Source organism: Micrasema longulum, unplaced genomic scaffold (genome assembly GCF_059751315.1).
Source record: "Micrasema longulum isolate JH-2025_06_02 unplaced genomic scaffold, ASM5975131v1 h1tg002439l, whole genome shotgun sequence".
Lineage (NCBI taxonomy): Eukaryota > Metazoa > Arthropoda > Insecta > Trichoptera > Brachycentridae > Micrasema > Micrasema longulum.
Window position 1 is genome coordinate 65,637 of NW_028279584.1, and position 22,145 is coordinate 87,781.

General features: G+C 33.6%; 1 protein-coding gene across 1 annotated transcript in view; it reads right to left on the reverse strand.

The window, feature by feature from the left end:
* Positions 1 to 11,325: 11,325 nt before the first annotated feature.
* LOC148272203 (zwei Ig domain protein zig-8-like) overlaps positions 11,326 to 22,145 on the reverse strand; it is a 157,939-nt gene continuing 147,119 nt past the window's right edge. Inside the window, exons 6-8 of the mRNA XM_088240374.1 lie at positions 16,125 to 16,271; positions 12,554 to 12,688; positions 11,326 to 11,489 (exon numbers count right to left, since the gene is read on the reverse strand). Of these exons, the coding sequence (XP_088096500.1) occupies positions 11,329 to 11,489; positions 12,554 to 12,688; positions 16,125 to 16,271 (443 nt within the window). The 3' untranslated portion in view covers positions 11,326 to 11,328. The remainder of the gene's footprint in view (positions 11,490 to 12,553; positions 12,689 to 16,124; positions 16,272 to 22,145) is intronic.

Below are 22,145 nucleotides of genomic sequence, written 5' to 3' on the forward strand. Positions count from 1 at the left end.
AGTGAGCAAGTCGCATTATAAATATATATATATGGTTGTATAATTTATATAGCGCCATTTTTGTGAAAATCACCTCAAGGGCGCTGTACATTTAATTTATTTTGTTTGCACCACAACAGGCCAGGAGGCCTAATTACAGTGGTGAATTACATCACAGAGCACCCAGGCTTGAGAAAAATCACATTTTATTTTTTTGTGTTCTCACCGGGAATCGAACCCGGAACCTTCCGTGCGTGAGTCAAGCGTCTTGACCACTACACCACGGAGGCCGCCATAAGTAATATCCCAGTACGTGTTGCAGCTACAGAGCGCATGGATGGTTGGGATTCTAGTTCCTCGTTTTCAATTAAGATCAATCAAAAATTGTAACAGATAGGAGCTAGATTACAGGACGTCTTGCAGCTACAGAGCGCAAAGACAGTTAGAATTTTACCCTCCATTTACACATTTTAAAAATTGACACAAATAAATTTAGTGTATTAATGATACTAAATTATGAATAATAAAAAGGAGTAAGATTACAACACGTCTTGCAGTTATTAAGCGCATAGACGATTGGAATTCAAGACCTCATTTACAAAATTTAGGTATTTTAAAGTTGATCTATGAAAGCTAGATAACCAATCATCGTGCAGCTAGAATTCTTTAGATTTATTACGTCTTGCAGCTACAGAGCGCAAAGACAGTTAGAATTTTACCCTCCATTTACACATTTTAAAAATTGACAAATAAATTTAGTGTATTAATGATATAAAAAAAGTAAATAACATGAATAATATTAATAATAAAAAGGAGTAAGATTACAACACGTCTTGCAGCTACTAAGCGCATAGACGATTGAAATTCTAGACCCCATTTACAAAATTTAGGTATTTTAAAGTTGATATATGAAAGCTAGATAACCAATCATCGTGCAGCTACAAAGCGCATGGACGAGTGGAATTCTAGCAAAGTTAAAATGATATCAATAAATTTACAAAAAATAGAGCATAGTAGTAAATTTGTCAAGTGTTCATGCCAAGAAGTCAGCATTAAAAAACTAAATAAATAAAACACTGTTTCGACTCCATGGTTAACAAAGGGAGATAGATGTCCGAAGAGAAGCTTTTGTAGAAAGTAGGTAGATACCGTCGCCATGTGGCCCACTGGCTGCTTGATAATTTCTGGAAACGCACGTGTGTAGTTACTGGGGGATTACGCCTATTGTTTCAACGACTTGGTGTCGATTTTGGTCCGTATTATTTCGTTTTATGAGACGCAAAATTCCTGTTCAGTTCACTTTTTTACATGAATATTACACAAACGCGTGTATGAGCGGTTTGATTTATCATTTTGTATGTTATTAGAAGGCAGATATTTAAAATATTATGTATTTATCAAATAATATCAGTTCACTTTTTGTAGCACTGTTGAATTTTTTAATTATGGGTGTAGTGTTCCAAATAGCAAAATTTAGGTACTTTGGCGTCAAAAGCTGATGCATTCTTAAACGGTTTTAATGAATTCACATAAAATTTTATGATTTTAAGGTTTCAGGCGCGCTATTTTTTCAAGTTTCCATTATTCGCATTGTGTAAAGTGTCATGCAGAAAAGTCTTTATCATATACCTTCATCTGCATACTTTCGACAAAGTGAAATTGGCGTCACATAAACCGCCTAAAGTATACATCTCATCAACATCTACACGATACCGGTATCCGTGCAATAGTCAAATAAAAGAAACAAACGGAAGAACTTAAAAGTGAGTACAATTCCCATACAGTCCACAAAATTCCTGCTGTTGTCATTGAACAAAGCTGAACAAAAAGGAATTATTTGTATTTTTTGTATTTTACATGTTTATTTATATTTTATACTAAAGAAATCATTTTACACTTTGAGCACCGGCCGAATACTCATAAAATTTACACGGTGCCCGGCCCATTTTTGTGAAATTTCATGCTTTGTGAAGGGTTTCTTAAAAGTGTCATAGTTATGAAAACACTTAAATTAAATCAATTGAAACTTCTCAGATTTATTTGATATAATTAAATAAGTAATTTTCGTGTGACAATTTAGCCGAAATTGGCCTTTATGGAGAGCCACATTGCGCATTGCAATGTTCGGACATATACAGGGCCTCGCTCCTTTTTTGTGCTTTGTATCCCGGATCCGTGTAAACATGTGATTAAAATAACCGTGCGTTGTGTCCCGGTCTCGTGTTTTCACGTGGTTTACCAGCAGCAAAAAAAAATACTAATAAAAGTCACTAGATGTCAATACAATGCACTTTTTTAGACAGCTGGTAAACCACGTGAAAACGCGGGACCGGGACACAACGTACGGTTATATAATCACGTGTTTACCATTATTTTATTGTTTAAAACTTGCCTTACATATAATTTATAGGGACGACAGGAATTTACTCTAAAACAAAAAACGTACGAGAATAGTAAAAGTAGTAGGTACGAGAATAAAAAAATCTTAAAATTCGTTTGTATTTGAATGGACGCTAAAAGGGTTAACATATGAATTGATTGGATAATTATTAATAAAACAACTATTTTTTATTTATTTGTTTATTTCATATATCACAGACATATAGAGGAATTTTCACCTCTTTTTACAAAGATATGTACATCTTAAAATTAAATTATTTGATAATGTTACATAATACAATGTGTAAATGTATTTTTTAAAGTATTTACAGTTTCTGAAGAAATTTAATAATGAACGCAACTTTTTAACTTGATTTTTGTTCAAAATTGAATATAATATAAAAATATACGACGCTATTATCATTGATACGGAAAAGAATATGTTCATTCGTGGTTTACAATTTGTAGAGCCAATTCAAAAGCTCAATCACAAATAACTATCGACGTACTCGAAAACATGCTAAGCATTTGAGCGATCACAATGAACAAAAATGAACATGCTTAAGTTATCGCAGTCATATGTCAACGCGTGTGCAATCTCTAAGTCAACGCTCGAGTCGGTTTGTTTTTTGTTTTCCTCGTAAATAAATACAGTTCATTGGCGAAAAATCGGCGTTTACTATAAAAAATGATACAATATGTTGCATTTGCAAAATAGTAAGGATATATATTTTGTATCTAATACAAAAAAAGTGAAAATTAAATTACAATTATTATGACGACTGCTTTTCTTGAAATTTGGCTTGCCAACCGCCGATTAAATGCAATAAATAGCATGATAAACAATTAATGAAAACAGCAGATTTGGATTATTTTCCATATTTACACCGCTGAAATTCAAATATGTGATTGCGCAGCAGGATTATACGCCGCGAAAGTTGATATTTGACATTTAATTAAAGTGATTGCGAATACGATAAACAACCATAGTGAGAAATAGTTATCACGTCGCTTATTAGCACGTCAATAGTTATTTGGGATTAAGCTACAGGTGAAGCAATCGTTTCTTTAAATGTAATTTGTTTTTAAGTATATGCAAAAAGGTACACCCTGGAAATCTTTTTACAGGACGTCGACGAAACTGCTCATTTGATTGAAAGCGCAACTAAATAAGGTACCTACGCCTTTACATGTACATTTTTATTTAAATGAAATTTAATTAAAATTGAAATGAAACATAATGTATTTTTGGTTAAGCCACATTTTTTTCTGACGACCGGTTTCGAAGCTATAAAACTGAAATTTTATTTTATTTCATAAGGTATTTCAACAAAGATAAATACGAGAAAACATACAATGCGAAGGTATTCGTCGATACAATTTCACATGCACGTGTATATTTAATTATAGAATGACACGAAATAGATAGAATTTCGTTTACTTCTTGCTAACAACAAAGAGGAACTGCAATTCTTGGTAACAAAGGTCTACGATGTATGCAAGGGAAGCGATTTGCTGATAAATGTCGATAAATCGAATGTGATGGTTTTTGAAAAAAATGAAAGTATGACTAAATGTGAAATCACTGTGAATGGAGTTATACTAAAAAAAGTAGAGGAATTTGTGTATCAGGGAAGTGCGTTTACTAGGGATGGAATGACTGAGAAAGATATTGAAAGGAGGGTGAGTGCCGGGAACAGAGTGAACGGTGCACTTAAATTAACGTTGGCAAATAAATGTGTGTCACAAGAGGCAAAATTAGTCGTTTACAACGGAGTCCTGGTCCCGAGCCTGATGTATGGGAGCGAAGTATGGACTTGGAAAAACAGGGATGAAACTAGGCGGAATGCTGTCGAAATGCGATCTCTCAGGCGAATGTGTGGCAAAACTATGTACGATAGATGCACAAATGTTGAGAACCGTATATTATGCAAGGCTGAGACAAGCATTATCGACAAAATCAAGAAAGGAGCTCTGCGCTGGTTTGGACATGTAGAACGAATGGACAGCGAAAGAACGGCCAAGAATATTTACAATGCGAATGTTGATGGATGCAGAAATGGAGGAAGATCGAAAAAGACATGGCATGACCAAATCCAACAAATACTTAAAGATGGACATGTCAAAAGTCGGAATAATCGGCGCGCGTGCATGAGAAGATGTATGAATGTTGAGGAAGCGAGATCTGTATGCAAAAATGTAGTGATGTGGCGTTTTATTCTCTCTGCCTAAACGGTGTGATGGTTTGTTGTTGTTGTTACATTTGTTGTTTTTTATGTTTATATTTTTTTTAAATTTCTTGTACAATGAAAAATATGTTGTATATGTGTACTTAATAACTACGGCTTATTCCCAAGACATCATTAATAAACTGTCGTCTAATAAAAACTGCAAAGTAGTCTAAATTCATCTTCAATTAAAAAAAATAAGCAGTTTTTTCGTCATCCTGTTGAAAAAACCAAAATGTTTGAGTAACGATATGCGAAAATTATTATCGTCACTGCCATCTATTGAAAACTTTGCATAGCTTTACAAAAAGCACATGAGAATGATTATGAGTTTTTCGTAAATTCTCATAGGAGGCGCTAAGCGCCGTAGGAATTTAAGCGACATTCGACATTAATTTGTTAAAAAGGTCTGAATAAATTCGTACCTCAGAGGTAGACGGATACAAATTCAGAATTTGATGAAATGACATTTCGATTTTCTTATCCAGTTTATGATCATGTCCCTTAAAAAAAGTCTTATAATGAAAGTCTTATAATGAAAGAACCAATGTAATACGATACTGAAAATACAAATTAATGCTGTAAACATAATATTAAGAATAGTCCAGAAACCGCTTACGCACATCAAACAGAAGGCGACTAAACTACTTGTAAATGAGTAGGTTCACGTTTTGACCCATTTGTTTTTTTGTAGACGTCGCTCAGTACGCAACTCCTGATTTGAATTCAACTATGCCTTGACGTGTTCTTTTAAAGCGTAGAAATACTGTTAGGATCTTAAAGAAACAGGATGGTATTACATTTTATGTGTAATTAGCAACCGAATGTTAAGTAGCAAAAGCATTACATATAAATTGAATTATTTTTCCATCTGTCAGATTGTCGAAGAAACAAAATAGAAAATTCGTTAGTGTTGCCAGGGTAGTAAATTTGTTTACACTACTTTGCTTATCTAATGAAAGAACTAATGAACATTAGACATCGGATTAAACAACGCCATGGGGGACATTTGAACGGCATTATCTTCAAAACATCAAATATTATTTAACCTGATATAAAAATATCCGTTTCACGTAAAATAAAATTTGTTTTAAGTTCAAAGTTTATTAATTCAATTACTCTTATTAAATGACCCTTTACTTATCTACTCTGTTTGTCAATCAATGTTTCCGCGTGCACAATAAAATTTTAGAGAAATTAACAGATTGCTTGTTTTTTTTTAAGTAACATTTGTGTTATGATTATTTTTTTCCCACCAAGCAACATTACGCGGCGACATCACGAATGCGCGCGGCGAAAGTAGGACATAGTGGGGGGATTATTGGACACAGTCCGATGTATTCAAATATAATTCTACGCTCCTTCTGGACTATTCTGAAATCTATGGATTTAATTTTGTATTATTGGGCCCGATAACAACGGGAAGTTGATATTTATCTTCAATTTTATCTACAAAGTAAAATTAAGTTTTCTGTATGAAAAGCAGAATATGCATGCATTTTTTCTTTTAAACATATTCAATTACATATTAACGATGAAGAAACCTAAATGTTCATGCAAATATACTCATTTTCGTACACAAATATCGATTTTTCTTTATAGACAGGCGAAGATAACTCTGTTAAGTTTCCATTGTAATCGGGGCTCTGGGGTGATATTCAGAACGCTGTCACGGCCGTAGAAAAAGCTTTTATCTTGCGGTTTACAATTTAGAATAGCACCGCTGTTGGGTGACCAAATAAAAAAATAAGAAAACTGCTTTTCTGTTTTAAGGATTTCATTTTAAGTTAGTATTAAGCTATTAAATCGTAAATATGAAAACACGTTTATGATGGGGTATCTGACGGAAAATTATAAAACATTGAAAAATCGAAATCTTCTACAACTTTCTTATCATTGGTTGATTTATATGAACTAGTGACGTCGTTCAAAGTAGTTCATTTTTATTGAAATATGAAAAAAAAAACATTTTCAAGAAACTTTTCCTTATAATTTAATGCTCTATTTTTTACCGCTCGTAAGAAAACATTTTTTGTATCCAATTTCCTGTACGTAGGGCTGAACTTCCTGATCGTAAACAAAAGAACCGACTCTTTTCCAATTTTACAGCAAATGTCTTAGAAAAACTGTTGAAAATTATCATTCGAAATTTTATTATTAATGAACACTTAGAAGACTAAAGTTATGTTTAAAGTAGTGTAATTTTTACAATACTTATAATTAAAATACATACATTTAAGGATACTGACCAGCTATACATTGATTTTGAATTATTTATACAAACTATGAATTGTGGAATTTAAAGCAAAAAATAAATATATTATAACCTACTTCAAAACGATGTAAATAGTTTATATGTTTGCTTAGTGTTTTTTTTCTCTATATAAGCTTAAAAAAATCATAATAGCGACGATCGAGTAAATAGACGAATAACAAATAAACACGTATTTTGTATTGTGAGAAGGGAATATAGAAGTCTAAGCATTTACACGGCTTATAACGTATCATTAGTTTGCGATTTATCAGACTGAATTATGTTACATACTTGGCAACCTAATACACTGTGTAACATTCCCCATTCTGCCATGTCAAAACATCCACATTTCTTCAACGTTTCAATCTGTTAACTTTTTAAAAGTAACGCAGCTGAAACCTTAATTGATGTGGGAGAGATTTATTTGATGAATTATTTCACCTTCTAACACCATTTTCATTTTTATACTTCTTTTTTTTATTTATTTCATTTCATTTATTTATTCTTACTTACATTGAGAACATTACAGAGTATCCATTTAATTCTCAACATATTACAAAATATACGTATAAGATTTATTAAATAAAATTGACATACATATTACAATTTGGAAATTGCCCTCCTAAGAGAAATCCCACTGTCATGAAATATATCGACATCCGAGGCGATACGATTAAATAACACGATTGCTCTACCTACCGGCATAACCATTGGCAGGTTGGTTCTGCATCGTGGTAGGTAGAACAACCTGTTTTGCTTTTGTCGAAGATCATTATCAGGGACAATTTTTTTATTTTTTTCATATTAGTTTATTCAACGATATTACGAGTGTCGAAATGTTTGTAGAAAATACTGGATTTTAATCCCCAAAGAGTTCTTTAAAGATGTCCAGTTCTAAGACATTCCAAGCATTGACCGGCAAAGATATAATAATTTTTAAAAATAACATATATGTACAGTATATATTGATATATGCGTATATGTAATCTTTATAACAGGCCAACTATTGTGTAGTTTGCAAAATAATGATTTTAAAAGCTAATAAGTTGCATTTTGGCAATCTTAATCTGTAATACAAATATGTATGGTATGTTAATGTTTTTTGTGTAAACTACCAGGTGGTGTAATGGTGTAAGAATGGTGAATGTTACACAGTGTGTAAAGTGGCCACTTCCATTGACAGGTCATATTATCTTCTCTTGAATGTTCTAAAAAATCGTTTTGATAAACCAACCTGGTTCATGAAGAAGTATAAAAATTGAAAAAATAACATTTTCAGGCGTTGCCTAGTATGTAGGTGAAATAATTCAATTTGTTGAATCTCATCCGCATAAAAAAAGGTTCCAGCTCTTTAACTTCACAAACATCAACAGATGAAAGAATAGAAGGAATATAGATGTTAAAATATGGGCAGAATGGTGAATGTTGCACAGTGTGTAAAGTGGCCACTTAAACCAGCCATTGACAGGTCAAAAGCCTTGTAGATGCCTAGACTTCTATATTACCTTCTCTTGAATTTTCTTCATCTCTGTTGTAATATGTTAATATAAACAGCTCCCCAGGGAGTTTAATCCAGTCCTTATCTACAAAAATTTGGACAAACTCAAAATATTGTTGATAAACTTAGATATCATTAAAATTTCCAATTATTGTTTATTTTGAAAATATAAATAAAATATTTCTAAGTGCTACGATTATTTATATTTTGTTAATTGAAACTAGGTATACAGTTAAGGCCCACCTGTACTTTTTAAAGATATTTTGTCTTTTGTATTGGGAACTTATGCGCTTTATGTTTCGTTTTCTGATCATGCAGGAAAAAAATTGAAAGGATTTGGTGTCTGAGTCTCGCCCCAGTCTCAAGAATGGAAGCCCCAGTCAGAAGTCCTGTAAATGCCTCGACTTTTCTCTCAAAAATATTTATAATCCAATCGTTTATTAAAGTAGTAAACTTTTTACAAAGTCTGGAATAAAAACTACCTGCAGTGCGGTAAAAAACTACATACGTATGGAGAGGAAAAATATCGGATCTGAAAATGGTTTGTAATATGAAAATGATCTGTAAATGGCGTAGCACGTTGAAAAAATGTATAAAACTTTTCCGCGAGCTTCAAATTTACATGGAAACACAATATTAGACCTTTAAATCCTAAAAACTTTGCAAAACAAGCAAAGTTTTTGTCATATTTCTGTAAACTTTGACAGGACTTAGGAGTACCGTAGTAAACATAAAGACATTTTTTATCAATGCCGAATGTTGACGATAAAATACGCCGACTACTTAAAAAACTGACATGTACAAAAAGTGGTTCAGCGATTTATTTTATCTTACAAACTTTGGTTTACTTTGACAGTCAAATCATATGTTTATGTGTAATATTTACAAATTTTAAATGTTTCTACTAATATTTTACAACAAACAAAAACTACACGCTTCCCTAGTTCTTGTATTTTTAATAGACCATTTTGCAAATTTTACAAGAGATATATTTTTTGTTTTTAAAGTCAAATAAGTTAAATCAGTAATTGGAGATTAGCATTGGAAAAAACCGTAAAAATACTATTTAATAACGGAAAGAAGAATAATTCTTTAGCTACATGGACGCGTAAAAACATATTTGTATTCATAACTCTAAATTCAATTATGTATAAAATAAATAATACACTGACACTCCGGAACGTGCCTGTGGGCCATTGGAGTGGCTACATCTATAATTAAAAATAAAATTATATTGAATGTACCGTACCTATTCAATAAACATTTTTGTAAACTTTGTATTTGTATTTTATATTGGATTAAATAAAAAAATCAAAAAATCAAAACTCAATAGTCTATTGAACATACAAAAACTAGGACATCGTACTGCTGATGGTTTTAAATAACTTTTTGAAATACGTTGTAATGAGATTTATATTAAAATTAATATTTGAAGCGCAAAACGGTTTTTAAAAAATGTGGGTACAAAAAAATTGTTTCAGTTTATTAATGAACGTCGGCAGAGGAATCGTGTTCTGAAACCGGTCGGATAATTCTATTTATTTTTGTGATTTTACGAAAAATAAGTACGTAGTTTTTTTTTAATTATTTAAACGGGTGACATGTTACCGTGTGTTATCAGAAAAAAATATTTTATACCTAAATAAATCAACACACCAGTTTGATTTTTTTAAATCTGTGCCACGCGGTTAAAGCTTCTCAAATTTTGATTTTACAAGAATATTCTATTGCTGTTTTTTTTTTAAATATCATTTCTCATTTTACAAATAAAGGCTTTACTGACGGAATGCATGAGGTCATTTAAACAATTTCCAAAATAATCGCATTTAAAGCTTTTTTGTTATTTCAAAGCATTATTTCTCCCACAAATTTAATAAAAAATATTTGAAATATATTAAGACTGTTGACTGAATGCATTCTGTGAGTATAGCGTCTAAATGAACCATGAAAAGTAGTGGTAACTAACTCTTTTTGTGCAAATGTTCCTTTTTTGATACGTCACTTTATATAATAGATTTCCGACTTTTTACAACATCAGAATACTAATTTTTACCCTCATATCGTGACAGTTTTGGTAATTATTTTCTGTCAACATAAAGGTTTTGGCTTTGCCAGTTATCGTTTGAAACCCCAAAAAAGAGTTTTCGTTGCATTTTTCATGGATCAAAATATTTGTTTCTAAATAATATTTTCTCTAGAATCCTGATAACATCAACAATATTTTGAGTTTGTTCAAATTTTTGTAGACAAAAACTGGATTAAACTCCCTGGAGAGCTGTTAACATTAAAATATAACAACATAGATAAAGAACATTTAAGAGAAGGTAATAAGAAGTCTAGGCATCCACATGATAATAAAGGTTTCAGATCTTTAACTTCATAAACATTAACAGATGAAAGAATTGAAGGAATATAGATGTTTAAATATGGGTAGAATGGTGAATGTTACATAGTGTGTAAAGTGACCACCTAAACCTGTTAATGACACGTCATACGCCCTGTAGATGCCTATACTTCTTATTACCTTCTCTCAAATGTTCTTCATCTCTGTTGTTATATCCAGATAACATGTCTCTTTATTTGAACTACAAACATAATTAAGAAAAAAAACAAGGGAGTTTTATAAAAAATACAGATTATATTATACCTATAATAAGAACCTTAAGGTAATCACAAAAATTAAATCTCCAAACATCAAGAGATCGCTACATTGAAATAATATATTTTGTAAACCGTATAAAAAAACTATTTACATTACTTGCTGGGTCGTGCTTCGAGATTCGAAGACGCAGAGTGAAGGCGTTACTTTTTGCAAAATGCAAAAAAAATTGTAAAAGAATTTAGGGATTATTGGGAACATTTTTTAAACATGCGAAGTTTTACCGCACAGAGGAGAAATTTTCATATTTTTAGCTATGTACCATTGTTTTTTTTATCGTTTTCGCGTAAAATTTCACTAATAGTCTGAAAACCAATATTTTCACTAATTTTTATGTTAGAATAACAATTTCTGTTAACGAGAGCGAGCTGACAAGCGACTTGGCAAATCTCGTCAGGTACAGCAGAAGCAGGCAGAAGAAAAACTTAGGTTTCCCATGAGCGCGTGATGTGGCGCTCTGGTTCCCGTGCTGCATTGCTGCAGGAGTCTCACCTGTAAATAAAGAAGACCTTAATTAATACTGTTAAAACACAGGTAGATATTAAACTAAGTAATTCTGCACAGTCAACTAATCCTGTCATAACTTTGTGAAGCAGTAGTCGGTCCGCACACACTCTGCGGAATTGTAGAGAAGTGATTCCATGGTAGGTGGAGGCAGCGAGAGTTGCTTTTGTATTGTGGTAATTTTTTATTCAGATAACTGTTTATTTTTTATTTTATTGTTATTGTTTCTCTTTTTGAAAACTGTTTAATTTAATTTCTTTTTTTAAATGCCTACTATTTTTATTACTATTTAATTAGCTTTAAGGACTCAAGTTTACTTTTCTTCTTGGTCCTCAGCACTTCTTTCCCTTTTTTATCCGTCGGAGAACGTCATCGTTTCGAACTCTGTCCACCAAGGAGATATTTAATATCCTCCGGTAGTTCCACATTTCAAAGACTTCGATTTGAAAAAAAGTGGTTTGGGTGAGCGTCCACGTTTTGACACCGTGCAAAGTACTGAGAAGACCAAACATCGTACAATGCGCATTCGGAGGTCTAAATTAAGTTGATAAATATCAAACGCTAGTATGTCTATAACAATCCACCACAATGTCCATGTAGACCTTCTAGCTTCTGAATTGAAACCTAGTTTTTTGACAGTGTTTTCTTTGTAAATTGTCATTGTCAATACAAGGACATGATTTAATTTGAGTAGTACGGAAATGATTTTTTTTTTCACTACATTTTGTAGAACAAATGTCGAAAAAAAATAGGGTGGGCGCACTGGCGTTTGATATTTATCAACTCCATTAAAGTTGTTACTGCAAAGGTCACGCATCCTGAAAAATCAGTCTCGATCCCATTTATTACTCAGTGAGCATCCATAATAAGACTTGCTCAATGACCCGCGCTCTAATTTTCAGTCATTGGGAAAGTTTGTGTCTTTTTCCGAATAACCATGCACTTGGTCTTAAAAATTTATATTTCTAGCCCTTTATTCAATGTATAATATATCAATGAACAGAAAATAATACATAAAATAAAATATGAGAAAATAATACGTGTACACTTACTGTGAAGGATGTGCACTGTCACACTGTCTGGTTTGGCGTTAGCTGGAGCACATGTGTAGTTCCCCGCCTGGCGTGGCTCCGCGTGTTGGATAACCAGCTCACTGGACGTTCGAGAATGGGTCACAACGACGCCATCTGAAAAACAGACACCAGACGTGATTTTTTATATATTCCTGCGAAAATAAAGCAACGATGCTAACAAAGTAAGAGTGTGGCCTTGAAAAACACCGGGTGCTTGAAATGATGGATTTTGATGTAGCTATTATTATTCTTAGTGATGGGGGTCAGTGCTATGCAAGCTCCTGACGTCACTGCAATCTGTGAAGATCTATTTTGATGGGTCCCCGTGAATAGTACTCGCCTTCCAAGCCCAAGCCTATAAAGAGCCTGGCTACTGTGTGGAAGGCGAGAGTTTACATTTTGCTAAACCTGCCCCTCCAAGCCCAGGTCCGTGAAGTGCCGGTGTATTAGGTAGGGAGCAGCTGTTTAACATCCCCAGAAGTTTAACCAGTAGTCCCCCGAGGATGAGACTTAATTTATGATGTTAAGCATCACATTCACATAGAATGTGTATAGGTGTTTCCTCATCCGCACTGCAGAACCTACATCTTAAAGTTTCGGAAAGGTTTATTCTAGCAAGAAAGAGCAATACAGTTCGATGATTAGGTCATTTTTCTGTTCCATCAGTGTTTCGTTAATTTAGAGACGTCAGGTAAGTATGCAAAAATGTACCCCTTTGGCGTATAGAATGGAAAATGAGACAAGTAAAAGTTTGGAGTTTCCAGATTATTTTTCAGTTAAAAAGCTTGGCGATGTATGCAGCGGGGTATGTCGACAATGTCGAAGCCGTTCTTTTTTGTAATTATTAGTACATATTGTTTGAATTTAATGTCGGTCTAGTTATGCCAAACTAAAATCGACAAAATTGAGCTTTTATTGTCCTGTTTTCCGCACCCCAAAGCTGAACCAATTTTGTTATTTTATTTAAGAAAGAGTATCATCAGATTGAAAATTCTGAAAAAAAAACGTTAATGTAATTATATGTATTAAATTTATATTTAAAAAAAATGTATTTAGTAGTAATATTGAATACTCATATTTTTTATCTGAATAAACTAAAAATAATGTTTGATTGTGTCCAAATGCTTGCAGACTGGCCGAATGTTACACAGTGTGTAAAATGGCCACTTAAACCAGCCAATGACAGGTCATAAGCCCTGTAAATGCCTAGACTTCCATATTCCCTTCTGAAAAATGTTTTCCCTCTCTGTTGAAATAAATTTAAACTAAAACGTTAGTATGAAGAAAAGTGAGTCCGTGTTTCCTCTTAATGTGCGAAAGAAGATTATAAATAAAGATCATATAAGGCTTTTATGTAAATCCAGCAATTGAACTCTTTTTAAAAACACGCCTCAATGTAATTTATGCAGAAACTATAACAATACAATTAAGGGATTGTAAATTCACGCGTAACAAATGATAGGCTTTCATGATTTGGCCTCTAACTCCTAATGATGATATCAGGAAGAATATTTCAGCCGAATGCCAGATTTTATCGGAAAAACTCCGACCTTGGTTTGAACACCTTTAAACGGAAACTATCACCGAGGTGAATTAAAATTCATTACGATCAAACAAAAGCGTTTATTAAGTACGCAGGGTTTCTTAAAATTCAATGAAAAAAAGAAAGTAGATATTCGTTTCATTGAAACGAAGAACGTCATTTTGCTTCTTCTTCTGTTTCAACATCCACTTCTAAGTGGACCATGTGGACATCACCAAACGCCTCCAAGATATCATATTGCTACCCGGCACTCTCGCCTCCTGCCTCGTCAATCCCGCCCCTAAGTGTTGAAGCTAGCCGAAAGATTGTTATCGACGGTCTTGAAGGACGGCGGGAAGAGGCAGCATGGATCAAGGGTCTCCTAAGGCATCTGGATTTCGTGTCAAAGCCAGGTCCACCGCCGCACCCTTAACGTCTGATAATTTTAAGGAAATTGTTTTGACCGACATTACAGAGACTATGATCTAAGCTGGCATAAAACTAACTTTGTCATATATGTAACGTATCTCAGTCTTAATAAGGTACTGTTTTTTTCTTAGTAACATAAATACAAATTTGTTGTAATCGTAAGAACGAATTGAATTGTTTTTCATCATAATTAATCTATATTATTTAAGTCTTCTTTGGAAGAGCGGTTCATTGATTATTCCTCGCTGACCACAACTTAAATTGTTGTTTTTACGCGAAATAAGAGTTTAAATGATAATTTATTTATGTACATAAATAGTACGCCTAAAAATATTGTTTACATGTATACATTTTAATTACATCATCTTAAAAATGTTACCAAAGAAGAATTCATACTTACATATCTATACTAATATTATAAATGCGAACGTGTGTTTGTTTGTGTATCCTTCACGTCTCAACGGAGTGACCGATTGACATATTTTTTTGTAATAATAGTCGAAAAGGTAAGAAGTTAAATTATTATACTTATTTTTCATATCGAATTAAAAAAAAATACAAAGAAAAAATATATATATATCAATAATTTGGGGTTCAAACTGTCGGTAGGGTCGCAACGAGTCACATTTTGCTGGAGGGTGTGAGTCTATAAAATGCTGCAAACGTCCCGTTGCATTCCACCGTCAACACTACTGACTAGTCCAATTCGTTAGCGTCCACGCCGCGAACCCCGGGCAATGGGATTATATTCATTATGATGTGATCACAGCAGATAACGAGGGGATGAAAGGCGAGTTTCTGGCTCATCAAAACCAAAACAAATCAGCCAAGGGAAGGAAACCCCGACAGAAAAATCCACCGGAGAATGTAACGAGAAATCACTCTGGTCATCTTTTTCCAGGAAGCACAATGGCGAGAGCATCTAATAATCAGTTGTCCTGGCTACGAAATATAAGAGAAGCGCAGGACCGAGATGCTTTCGCTGCATTGATCGCCAACGTCGGGGGACCTGACAAAGCACCGCAAGAAGAAGAAGAATATTCGACAAGCTTTATCTATTGTTAGTTTGGTTTTAGTTTTGAAGTAGGATTCTGGATTTATGAGCAAAATAACGATGCAATGTCGCCATAGATAAACGGATCGTCAGATCGTCGTCGGACCAGCAATCGATACAAGCTATTTTCTATCTCAAAAAATATATTATCCTGTCGGGAAAATTTTGATTGATAGATGACAAAACTGTTTTATTCGATCTGCAACTAAATTTTCACTAATTAGCACGAGAGTGAAGCCGCAGGTAAAAACTATTATAATCATACGTCTGAACTGCTCTAAACCAAAATCAATTTTCTAACTGGAATATAATGAAATTAATCTTCATTCATCTTCAAAATGACATCTGTCCTCTAAATTGAAAATATTTACGTGGAAAAAGTAACAAAATTTCAAAATGAAGTATGCAAAAAAACTCCATCGTTGAAACAATATTTAAAATTTCATTTGATTTTCAAAGTAGAACAGATCTTGAAAATAAAATTCGGCTTTACAAGATGAGCATTTTATAGTAAGTCAGATAATTAAAAATAAAATAAATTGAACCTTGGTCATAGTTGATCATTCTGTTCTCGTGGTACCAGAAGAGAAAGGTCGGAGGTTCAGTGGACTTCCTCACTTGACAGGTGAGTCTCAGCATCGAGCCTTGCTGGACGATCTTATCTGGTCCACCGATTATTTCTGCAGTCGCTTCTGTAAGGAAAAAATAGTTAGCGTGTTAGTATTTGTGTTTAATTTTAAAGTTGAAGTTTTTTGTGTCGGTAAAATGCCAAAGAATCTTTAGTTGTAATATTACACAAGTACCAAAAAACCGCAGGTTTCGTAAAATAACTCGATTTAATTAATAGTAGATACCTAATAAAACATATTTCTAGGTAATATGGAAAACATCAGTTCACACTGAGAATCAGTTTTTTGAAATCTCTGGTGGTCTCCACTGCATTGTGTGGAGTTGGAACATGGACACTGAGGAAGCAAGACGGGTATTGGCTTTTTTCTGGAGACAAATGCTACGCATTTCAGAGAGCTGATGTTCCGTGATGCGGTGAGTCACTAAACGGCCGTCTTAACGGTGACCAGGGGGCAATTATAAACCGATTCTCTGGGCTGCCAACCTGACGTGTTTGTTGTCCATACACCCTACACCCATAATTAATAAATTACAGCAGTGCTACTAAAAGTGAACTGATAATATTTCAAATATCTGCCTTCTAATAACATACATAATGATAAATCAAACCGCTCATACACGCGTTTGTGTAATATTTATGTAAAAAAGTGAATGGAAAAGGAATGTTGCGTCTCATAAAACGAAATAATACTGACCAAAATGGACACCAAGTCGAACAATAGGCGTAATCCCCCAGTAACTACACACGTGCGTTTCCAGAAATTATCAAGCAACCAGTGGGCCACATGTCGACGGTATCTACCTACTGTCTACAAAAGCTTTTCTTCGGACATCTATCTCCCTTTGTTAACCATGGAGTTGAAACAGGGTTTGATTTATTTAGTTTTTTATTGCTTACTTTTTGGCATGAACACTTGACAAATTTACTACTATGCTCTATTTTTTGTGAATTTATTGATATCATTTTAACTTTGCTAGAATTCCACTCGTCCATGCGCTTTGTAGCTGCACGATGATTGGTTATCTAGCTTTCATATATCAACTTTAAAATACCTAAATTTTGTAAATGGGGTCTAGAATTTCAATCGTCTATGCGCTTAGTAGCTGCAAGACGTGTTGTAATCTTACTCCTTTTTATTATTAATATTATTCATGTTATTTACTTTTTTAATATCATTAATACACTAAATTTATTTGTCAATTTTTAAAATGTGTAAATGGGGGCTAAATTTCTAACTGTCTATGTGCTCTGTAGCTGCAAGACGTCCTGTAATCTAGCTCCTATCTGTTATAATTTTTTATTGATCTTAATTAAAAACGAGTAACTAGAATCCCAACCGTCCATGGTCTCTGTAGCCGCAAGACGTACTGGGATATTTATTAATTGTACAGCGCCCTTGAGGTGATTTTCACAAAAATGGCGCAGAATAAATTATCAAACTACAAATATATATTGCTCTATTTTCTTGACAGTTGACAGTATTTGAAGAAAAAATGTGTCCACCTCAAAACGATTAAAAATTTAAATACTTCGTAATCAACTCAAAACTTGCTCAGTGGAATTAATTTTGACACTTTCAATTATTAGATATGAGTACAGTGGTGTATTTGAGCCCTCGGTGTATACTGCCGCACCTACCTTAAAACATGAAGATAAAGGGTCGGAAGTGTATCTTCGCGATCGCTCGGGAGAATTTATCTACATCCATGACGTCATAATGAACGTATGTTACTTTAGTGCGTAGATATGTGTACCGTGGCGTACGCGTCCCTTTGGTACATATCAATGTACTTACCCAAAACTTGAAGGTAAAGGGTCGGTAGTGCATCTTCGTCATCGTTCGGGAGAATTTATCTTCAACTATACCGTCAGGGTGAAGGTATGACGTTCTTAACTTCTCATTGTGATTGCGGCCCCGCAATGTCGACTTAAAGAGAGCGGTGCCGTTATCTATCGCTGACTGTTTCCTGCTAGTATTATAAAAATAGAAGAAAAAAAAATATGAAAATTAATTACGTTGTTTAGATGACTATTCATATTTCCAAATAATATTACTTCTTTTCGGAAACATGTTTCCAAGTGTTTAATGTCCTATTATTACTGAAAAGAATCGATCTCCAGTACTTGAAACAAAATAGCTCCATCGTTGGCGTAAAGAACGGTTAGCTAGAAAGCCCTCGACAGGATCAATGTAAAGCGATTGTAAATAAATACCAACTTGTCTGAAGTATTGACTTCAAATACATTAAGTACATTCTTCAAAGTTATATTTTGTTTGAGGAATTCTCTCTTTATTTCCTTTTTGCAGGTTACTTTTATATTGAAATAAAGTTACAACGTTATATAATTATATTTACGTTTGTGTTAAGCATTCGACTGCGTTCGGCACAAAGGCTTTATGTATAAGCGGTTTCGTTATTTTGATTACGTTTTTAAACAATAACACCGGGCAACAATAAAAAACTTTTTTGTCTCAGAAAGAAAAATATGTGATTTGAATGCAATTTTTCCTCCTGAATTCAAACATGATATCAGTTTTTTCCTATAATGTAAGGTTTCCAAGAAACTGGCATTCATAAATTTAAACGTTTAAATGTTTTCTGCATTCTTAACTGCTCGATATTCAAACATTCTGGTTTACCTAGAAACTGTGAGTAACATTTTTGAATGCTTGCCAAACTGCATTCTCCAATGGATACAAAAGCCCCGTAAACTTTTCACCCACTGCACTAAATTGTTATTTTTTAAACGTCTTAACAAAACAGCTTAATTTGTGAAACTGTAACTGTTATTGCTACTTTTATTTAAAAAAACAAAATGCCCAACTCTATAGTGTAGCCACTTTTTCATTCGCTTTGTAATTTAATTATGGAAGACTTTTCAAGAATACTCATTTGGCAAAGCAATTGGGTAACAAAATATCACGTCTTCCAGCATAAGGCCACTGAGTTTGTTTACACATGTAGAACAAATGGACAGCGAAAGATTGCTTAAAAATAATTACCACACAAATGTTGAAAAATACAGAAAACGAAGAAGATTAAGCAAGATAAAGCTGGACCAAATCCAACAATCATTTAAATTAACATTTTAAAAGTACGAATCACAACGAGGCGGACTCATCTCCAATCGATTATCTTAAGAACTTTTAACTGAGAGCAGCCATCGAGTCGTCCTGAGTTCTGGTTAGAACTGTATATTTATTTATAGATTTTTAAGGTTTATTCAAGGATATTAAAATTTCGAATTTATTTTAAACTTCTTATGAACTCATATCATATTTGGAGTTTGTCTAATTGTTGCCCCAATGCAATGGGCCTTGGGCCTCACTGTGGGTTGCCCGTGACAAGCTTAGGTCATGGGCCAGGAAGCAAAGCGTAATGCTCTAGCAAAAAGTACGTGGTCAGCACCATGCAAAGGAACTGATAAAAGGGTACTCGTTACTCGTTTGCTTTCGACCTTATAAAGCACAGCTGAAATCAAGTGAGGGTTGTCACTAGAGTCCTTACAGGGCACTGCAGATTGAACGAACACTTTGCAAGAATTAACCTTTCAAAACTTCTAGATATGGATACTGCAGTGCAGATGAGGAAGCATACACATTCCATGTGAATGTGATGCTTTACATCATAAAAGGAGCCTCATCCTCGGGGGACTATTGGTTAAACCAGAGAATGTTAAAGAGCTCGCTCCCTACCTAATAGTCCGATACTTTACGGATCTGGGCTTGGAGGAGAAAATGTAAACACTCGCCTTTTATATAGTAGCCAGGCTCTTTATAGACCTGGGCTTGGAGGGCGAGAACAATTACGGGGTTCTGTCTCAATAGATCTTTATGAGTCACAGTGACGTCAGGAGCTGGCATAGCACTAACTCTTACCTCTTAGAATAAGAATAGTTGTCAATTTTTTATTTATTTATTCCCGTATTTTCTCCCTGGAGCAATGATTTTTTCACTTGCTACAGATATTTACCATTGGCGTGTCCCTATTGTTTTTGTAGTTTAGATAAATTATTAATAGGGAAATATCACATACATGAAAATATATTAAATAATTAAGAGTAGTTAATTTTATTTTCAAAATCAATATGGATATTTTTTTTTTTTTTTTTTTTTATATGGGAGTTGCTTTATTATTTACCTTGCTTATAATATACAAGGTTTATATTTCAAAAAGTGGATTTTTCTGCTATTAAATATCTTAAAATTTATCTAAACTATTGGGATCAGGAGGGATATATTAATGTGGGCAAATCAGGAACTTCTCAGCATTTGCTCACGTGGAGAGGAAACCACTTAAAACTCTTCAGGAGAAGCCGGCCTGTTGGCAGTAGTCAACAGGCCTTCCGTTCCACTAGAGGAGTGTTCGGCATTTTGTTCCCTACTTTGGTTTATTTTACCAATTTCCTGCGCTATATTTATCATGTATGATACTACCTCTCGTGTGAGTTCTTTATTACCTATCACAGATGGGATGTCGCATAGATCTTTACCCAGGCCTCTGCATCGCGCCTCCAGCTGTTGTCTTTGGATATGGATATTGTTGAGAAATGTTTTCATACATAAATGTAAAAAAGAAATTCAATAAAAATACGTTTGTAGAAAAACGCGACATGATTGGCCTTGATAGTTGCAAAGTCAAGATTCGTGACGATGTTCTTAAAAAATTTGAATGGTCAGAAATAAATAAACATGAATCGTAAGGTATTAGGGGCATAGCCAATGGAATCACCGTTTTTGCAGGAATTCAAAATTACAAATTTAAAAATATTTTTTATGCTATTAATAAGTAACAATTTTTTTTTTTTTTTTTTTACTGGATAGTATATCATAGACTTTTATTACATCAAAAATGTAAAAAAAAGATATTTTTTTATTATGGAAACTAGACTTATCCAAAAACACTTAAAAGCGCCCAGTTTTAAATACCGTCTACGGACGTAAGGTATACAAATATGATAATTTTTGAAAAAAATGCAATTAATACTGACATAGCACATTTTATACTGATACTCTTTTTTGTAAAAAAAACAACAAAATCGGTTCAGTTTTGGGGTCTGGAAAACGGGAAAAGAAACGCCGATTTTGTCGATTTTAGATAGGCATAATTATTAGTTTGACGTGCAGTTGTTTTTTTCGCACAGTATAGTGGAGGCATTCGCGAGAGAGTGACAGAAAAAAAAAAGTTTAAATACATATTCATTAAAATTGTTTTTCAACGCATGTGCTTTGAATGTATAATATTTTTAAAAATGTGAATAAATTATTGTTGGAATAAAAATATTAAAAAATATATGAAAACTTCCACATTTCCTTAACTTTTCCCTCTGTTGACTTTTGTGAAGTAAATGAGCTGAAGCCCTTATTGATGTGGGTAAGATTTCACCTTACTCGAACTTATTTTGCTTCTAACTAATTCCAATCGGTTCTAGGTAGATTTATCATTTTATAAAACTTTGTGGAGGGATTAAATTTGGCCGAAGTTGCGGCAACCCTGCTCAGAGAACTGGTCTAGCGCGAAACGAGTTCAAGTCACGAACACCCCAGCTTTCCGAGTAGGAAACACTCTACGCTTAAATAGACACTCGAGTTTCAGAATTGGACGCAGTTTCGCTAAACGGTTCTAACCCAAACGTAAATTATTTGATAAATGTTAATTCATTTATTTTTTATTCACAAAGTTTTTTAATTTTTGTTTTCAATTTTATTATTTATGTGTCCAGATAAAGAATACAACGAGGAAGTTCAGAGCTACGGGATATGGCATATGAAAAATGTTTTCTTTCACGCGCAAAAATCATAGCATTTAATTGTACAACAAATAATTCATAAAAATGAACTTGATAAAAATGAATCAACTAACGACAGAATAGATTTCCGGTTTCCGGGAAGCCAATTCACCAATTAGCAAAGCTCTCCGACTTGAATTTGTGA